The following is a 7480-nucleotide window of genomic DNA, read 5'->3' on the forward strand; positions in this document are numbered from 1 at the left end:
ATCCAAGAGTACAGTATATCTTTCTATTTGTTTATATCATCTTCAGTTTCTTTCATGAGCATTTTATAGTTTTCAGAGTACAGGCCTTTTGCCTCCTTAAGTAGGTTTATTCCTAGGTATTTTATTCTTTTGATGCCATGGTGAATGTGATTGTTTCCTTAATTTCTTTTTCTGATATTTTGTTGTTGGTGTATAGAAATGCAACTGATTTCTGTTATTAATTTTGTATCCTGCAACTTTACCAAATTCATTGATGAGCCCTAGTAGTTTTCTGGTAGCATGTTTAGGATTTTCTCTGTACAGTTTCATGTCATCTGCAAAGAGGACAGTTTTACTTCTTTGTTTCCAATTTGGATTCTTTTGTTTCTTTTTCTTCTCTGATTGCAGTGGCTAGGACTTCCAAATCTATGTTAAATAAAAGTTGTGAGAGTGAGCATCCTTGTCTTATTCCTTATTTTAGAGGAAAAGTTTTCAGCTTTTCACCATTGAGTATAATTATAGCTGTAGATCTGTCATATATAGCCTTTATTATGTTGAGGTATGTTCCATCTATTCCCACATTCTGGAGAGTTTTTAATCATAAATGGATGTTGAATTTTATCAAAAGTTTTTTGCTGCAAATGACGTTATGTTGTCAGTTTTTATGGCTGAATAGTATTCTGTCGTATAAATATACCACATCTTCTTTATCCAGTCATCTGTTGATGGACATTTAGGCTGTTTCCATGTCTTGGCTATTGTAAATAGTGCTGCTGTGAACATTGGGGTGCAGGTGTCATTTTGAAGTAGTTCCTTCTGGATATATGCCCAGGAGCAGAATTCCTGGGTCATATGGTAAGTCTGTTCCTAGTCTTTTGAGGAATCTCCATACTGTTTTCCACAGTGGCTGCACCAAACTACATTCCCACCAGCAGTGTAGGAGGGTTCCCCTTTCTCCACAGCCTCTCCAGCATTTGTCATTTGTTGATTTTTGAATGATGGCCATTCTGACTGGTGTAAGGTGATATCTCATTGTTGTTTTGATTTGCATTTCTCTGATAATTAGTGATATTGAGCATTTTTTCATGTGCCTATTGATCATTTGTATTTCTTCCTTGGAGAATTGCTTGTTTAGGTCTTCTTCCCATTTTTGGATTGGGTTTTTTTTTTCTTATTAAGTCATATGAGCTTATATATGCTGGAGATCAAGCCTTTGTCAGTCCTTCTCGTGTAGTTTTCATTTCAGCTTTATATTCTTTACCTCTGTTTGGCTGTTCTTTATTTTTATTATCTCTTTGCTAACAACTTCTATCTTCTTGCTCTGTTTGTCAATTTTACTTCTGAGATCTTTTATCATTCTTATGGTCATAACTCTAAAGTATTTCTCAGGTAGATTGCCTATTTCCACATCACTTAGCTCTTCTTTTGGGGTTTTATCTTGTCCCTTTGTCTGGAAGGTACTCCTCTGCCACCTCATTTTGTTTAAATTTCTATTTGTATTTTTTGTGTGTGGCTCGTTAGTTAAGTTTCTCAATCTTGGAGAAGTGGCCCTCTGTAAGAGATGTCCTTTGTGTCCCAACAGTGCACTCCCCTCTCTTCACCCAAAGGCCTATGGCCAGATGGCCCCAGGCTAGATTTTGGCTAGTGTTTGTGGACTTGTTTTGCAGGTTGCAAGAAGGAAGTTTTCTAGCTTCTGGTGTCTGCCCCTCTGGAGGGTGAGAAGGCTGTAGAGGTTTGTGCAGGCTTCCTGGCTGGAGGGCTGGTGCCTGCCCACTGGTAGGTGGAGCTGAGTCCTGACTCTCTGGTGGACAGGGCTGTATCTAGGGCTGTGCCTGGAGGCAGCTATAGAGTCAGTTTTAGGCAGTCTGTCTGCTGACAGATTGGGATATGTCCCCATCTAGTTAGTAGTTTGGCTTGAAGTGTCCCAGTACTGGAGCCTAAGGCTGTTGGGTGGGCCCAAGTCTCAGTGCTAAAATCCAAGCAAGATGTCAGCCTCCCAGAATAGTTCCTTCCGATGAATATCCTAATGTCTACCATCATGTCGATGTCCCAAAGTTGAGCCACAGCCACCCTTCACCTCCCTAGCTGACCCTCAAGACTAGCTGGTAGATCTGGCCCAATTTCCTATGAAATTACTACTTTTGCCCTTGGTCCTAATGAGCATGAGATTTTCTGTGAAACCCTTAAATATTAACTCTCTGTTTCCCCCAGCCCCACAGAGCTCCTGTAATCAAGCCTTCACTGACCTTCAAAGCCCAGCACTCTGGGGGTTCCTCTTCGTGGTGCCAGACCTCTGGGGTTCAGGAGCCTGACATGGAACTCAGAACTCTCACTCCTATGAGATAACATCTGTAATATAATTATTCTCCAGTTTGTGAGTTGCCCACCTGAAGGGTATGTGACCTGATTATATCACAAGTTTGCCCTTCCTACCAGTTTCATCATGATTTCTTCTTTAAATTTTTAGCCATAGAAGATCTCTTCTGGTAGTTTCCAGTCTTTTTTATTGACAGCTGTTCTGCAATTAGTTGTGATCTTGGTGTGTCTGTGACAGGAGGTGAAATCTAGCTCCATCTACTCCACCATCTTGGCTGCCAGTCTCCAAAGCATCTTTATTTAGTTATATACATACATACAGTTTCTTAAATACCTGACTTGACTGAATCATCACAGCAGCAGTGTGCGGCAGACATGCCATTATTTCCTGTGCATAAGGTGATGAAATCAAGGCAATAAGGAATATAATAAAACTATTCATGAAAGAGCCACAACTTATTGTGGTTACAACCTTGGGCATTGGTATTAGCAAATCTGAGTTGAATACCATCTCTTGCACTTGATGATTCTGTGATCTTGAGTAAATTAACTTCTCTAAGCCTCAGTATTATCACCTCTAAAATAAGACTAATAGTATAATTAAATTTGAGGACCCTTATTAAGCTATTATCAGAGTATGTAATCCACACCTTGCCTTCTATTAATACCAGGTAAAGTTTATGTGTTCTAAATTGGAGTTTTTTCCAACATATTATGCTGTATTACCATTTCTTCTTTAAAAATATTTAATTAAGATCATCTTACAAACGTTCTCATAATTTTTTTTTTAAATAGGGTTCTACCCTGCCATTAATATGGCTGTAAAGATGCTTTGGAAACGTCCCATTCTTGGTTGGATCTACTTCAGCTGATCTTACTTCTAGGCAGAAAGAGGTGAGTGGGCAATGAGTTAATTATAGAATTAAACTCTTGCTAATATGTTAGTAGTTATGTATTGCCCTGATAAAAAAACTATAATAACTTAATCCTTTAAGTTGAACAGATTGTTAAGGCAATTTTACAGAACTAAGGCCAAAAGTATAGAATTTGGACACCATGACCAAGCAATGAGGACCTTTTTCTGGTCATAAATCACACTTTGTGGCATTAAAGATGTGTTGCTGCTACACTAGGAAGAACATGGTAGATCTCAATATGCCTAATCATTCTGTCTTTAAAAGAAAAAATTTCTTACCTGACAACTTCATGTGTTAATAGAAAAAAAAATGACATCTATGCAATATAACTATATGAAGTATAAAATGTAGTTTAAATATTAATGTGATATGTGTGAAACTTAACTCCTATGAACTCCTATTTGAAAAAAATACAATCTTTTTAAAATTATTTTTTAATTCTCTTGGTTAGATTCTGAGTCTCCATGGTAAACCCAAGTCTGGTGGTTCTTCTCCTCCCTGCTCAAACCTAAGGTCCTAGATCCCCTGGGAGACTCAGCTCTCTGGGACTCAGGTCCCACCACCCTACACACGTCATGACAGCCTTCATTTCTGAGGTCTTGCCTGTCTCTAGGAAGCTTCCATGAAGTGTCCTCCAGTTGCATCCATGCTCAGTAATTAATGACTTGACTTTTTTCTAGACTCTGAGCATCTCTTCTACTCTTGACCTTAAAATTGTCCTTTCTTTCTACCATTTCTTTCTCCTATCTCTTTTTCACAATTCACTTTACAAAAAGACTGAAGGACTAAGATGGAAGAACAAGCTAATTTGGGAATAAAAGTAGACCAATCTCTGATCCTCTCCACTCCTGTTGTTTCCTGTCGTCTCCTGTCATCTCCTTTCCTTTTCTTTCTTCCTCTTCCCCTCTATTCTCTCTCTCTCTCTTCCCATTTCTCTTTTTCTGTGCATGTGTGTGTGTGTGTGTGTCTCACATACATATGCTCTCTGCTCAAGATTTATAATGTCCATTTTAAAACTATTTTTAATTTTCATATATTTAATTTTATACATTATTTTATTTTGATTGATATGTAAATAAGTGCTTTATTTTAAAAATGAAGAGAGAAAATCAGTGAAGAAAAGGATAGTGTGTGAGGCTTCCTGGGTTCTTGTCATTTCACTACATATAATATCAATCAGAACCTCTATTCGCAACACATAGTGTTTTGTCTAACTGGGTCTAATGATGGAAACAGACTTTTTAAACTGAATTCAATGTAGGTGGCAATGCTTCAGATCACTTGGTGGTGGCAGCTAAACATAATGGCACCAGCAGCCACTATTGAAAACATTGTGGAGATTTATCAAAAAACTAAAAATATAACTACTATATGACTCAGCAATTCTACCTCTGAGAATATATCCCAAAAAATGAAAACACTATTTCAAAAAATGGATGAACCAAAATATTCATAGCAGTATTACTTAAAGTTACCAAGATATGGAAGCAACCTAAGTGTCCATCAACAAATGAGTGGATAAAGAATATGTGATATATAAATGTATATATACATATATATAAACAATAGAATATTACTCAACCCAAAAAAGAATGAAATTTTTGCCATTTGCAACAACATGGATGGACTTGGAGGGTTTTATGGTTAGTGAAATAAGTCATAGAGAAATACAGATATTGTATGTTATCTCTTATATGTGGAATCTAAAAAATAGTTAGTGAATAGAACAAATCAGAAACAGATTCACAGGTGCAGAGAACAAACTAGTGGTTACCAGTGAGGAGAGGAAAGAGGGGAGGGGTAAGGGATTTAGAGAGACAAACTACTAGGTATTAAATAAATAAACTACAAAGATACGTTGCAGAACACAGATATAGCTAAGATTTTACAGTAACTGTAAGCTGAATAACAAGTTTTTAAATTGTGGATCATTATGCCATGCATCTGAAACATATAAAATATTGTACATCAACTATACTTCAATAAAATAAAGAAAGAATAAAATAAAAATTACAAAATAAACAAACTGGCACCAAAAATTAAGGAAGCTAGGTTTTCACTTACCTCTCCACTTAGCTGTTCTTGGGACTCACTAACTGTCACTTACATACTCACACCCCTGTCTTCCTTATAAGGCTAATAATATCAGCCCAAATCTTATTTATACTGAGATAAATGTGTTGCCTTCTTTATCATTGTCTTGAGGGCCTCTTTGATATCCTTGTTCCTCAGACTGTATATAAGAGGGTTTAACATGGGGATAAGGATAACATAGAACACGGAAAGCACCTTGTCCTCCTTCTTGAGGTGGCTAGAGCTGGGAAGCAGGTACACAGAGAGGCCTGTGCCAAAGAAGAGCATCACAGTTGCCAAGTGGGAGGCACAAGTACTGAACGCCTTGGCACTACCTTTGATAGAGGATATTTTCAGGATGGAAACTGCAATGAAACCATAGGATAAGATGATAACAAGCAAAGAACAGAATCCAAAAATAATAGATACTAGAAAAAGCATCATTTGGCTGATGAAGGGATTGGAGCAAGACAAGGAAATAATCTGAGGTACATCACAGAAGAAATGTTGAATGAGATTTGGCCCACAGTAGTAGAGATGAAAGCAGGAGATTGTTACAACTAAGCTACCAAGGAAACCACTCCCAAAAGCCCCAGCAATCATCTTCTGACAGAGGCCAGGAGACATGATGGCTGGGTACTGCAAAGGGCTACCAATAGCAACATATCTGTCACAGGCCATGACAGCCAAGAGGCAGCACTCAGACAGACCCATCCAGCACCCAACAAAATACTGGGTGGCACAGGCAATGAAGGAAATCTTTTTTTCAACTTTCAAGAAATCTGAAAGCATCCTTGGGCTGACAGAAGAAGAATAGCTGATGTCAATAAAAGACAGGAAACTGAAGAAAAAGTACATAGGTGTGTGGAGGTGGGAGTCCATCTTGATTAGGATGATAAGACCCAGGTTCCAGATTAGGGTCACGAGGTAGATCCCTAGGAAGATTGGGAAGAGAATAAGCTGCAGCCTTTTTTCATCTGAGAGTCCCAGGAGAACAAACATAGCCACAGAGGTATGGTTCCTACTGACTTCCATGTACCTGTTTGGTGCAAGCTGGTGAGAAAAAAGTGAGAGAAGGGAATGCTTTTATTCTACAAACAAAAGAAATACTCTTCATTTTTTCATTCACGTGTGACTAAATATATAATATTGAATCATCAATGTCAAGTTAAACTATGCCTTTTGTGTATAATCACCAACCTCAACTGAAAACTTCTCTTGGATAAATATTGTAACTCTCCATTTGGGGAAAGAAGACAGTAAATGCACATCATTAGTACATATCCCGTTAAATACATGATTTTATGTTTTTCCATTCCATATTTTAGAAATGTATGAGAATTTAAAATAGACAAAATTAGGAAATTTTGTCATCTCTCTATATGGTGAAAAGAATGATCCTGGTTAGGCATGACTCTGATATTAACTCAGTATTTGAAGAAGCCCCTGAATCTCACTAGGCCTCATATGTAAAATGATGATGATGGAGTAGGTGTTCTCGAAAATCTCCTTGAGAATTAACATTTAGTTAGTCTGTAATCAGGGATGGTGGGCAATTCTGTAACTAGTTAGTCTGTAATCAGGGATGGCGGGCAATTCTTTAACTACCTTTCTGCTTTCATAAAGCCTTGTGAGATTAAAAAATAATGTAATGGGATGATGGGAAGAGTCACACACCATGAAGCAGCTTGGAAATGTGTCTTAACCAGCTTAATGACTCTACCAAGGCTCCTGAAAAGTTAGATAAGACAAGGTTTAAAAAGCCATTATGCTCCCTTCCTTGCAGGTGCAGATTTTTTTTTCTTTCCTCAAGTTATAGATACTTACAAGTTAAAGTATCTCAGTCATTCTTGATTTTCTTTGAGTCAGTGATACTTTGGAACCTGTTGGAAACTCTGGGCTCTCTACCCTGCAAATTGATACCACTTAAAACCATTGCATATGATTTTGTTAGATTCTCGATTCCCCCCAGAATCTATTCATTTTCTCTTTAAAAAAGTATGGTTTGAACTCATGATAGGGTTAGGATGCTAAGCAATAGGTATGAGTGTTAAGAAACTGAGGCAGTGTTTTTAGAAGCCCTTTTCACGTCTCATTGGAACAAGTCCAGAGTAGGCAAGTACTGAGTCTTCAGGCCAAACAGTAATTAAACAAAATAATATTGTTGCACAGACACTGAATGCTCTCTTCAAGAT

At 37.6% G+C, this 7480-nt stretch overlaps 1 protein-coding gene and 1 long non-coding RNA gene across 2 annotated transcripts in view; one reads left to right on the forward strand and one right to left on the reverse strand.

Moving 5' to 3' along the window:
• Window positions 1–2285, forward strand: part of LOC140699062 (uncharacterized) — a 62636-nt gene extending 60351 nt beyond the window's left edge. Inside the window, exon 3 of the long non-coding RNA XR_012077084.1 lies at window positions 2191–2285. This is a non-coding gene — a long non-coding RNA (uncharacterized lncRNA). The remainder of the gene's footprint in view (window positions 1–2190) is intronic.
• Window positions 2286–5369: 3084 nt separating this feature from the next.
• Window positions 5370–6332, reverse strand: LOC102542914 (olfactory receptor 5AN6-like). Its single transcript, XM_072970728.1, has one exon. The coding sequence runs from the start codon at window positions 6318–6320 to the stop codon at window positions 5370–5372; it is 951 nt and encodes a 316-aa protein (XP_072826829.1). The 5' UTR covers window positions 6321–6332.
• Between the last annotated feature and the right edge of the window lie 1148 nt (window positions 6333–7480).

The sequence above is a fragment of the Vicugna pacos genome, chromosome 10 (genome assembly GCF_048564905.1).
Source record: "Vicugna pacos chromosome 10, VicPac4, whole genome shotgun sequence".
NCBI classification, from domain to species: Eukaryota; Metazoa; Chordata; class Mammalia; order Artiodactyla; family Camelidae; genus Vicugna; species Vicugna pacos.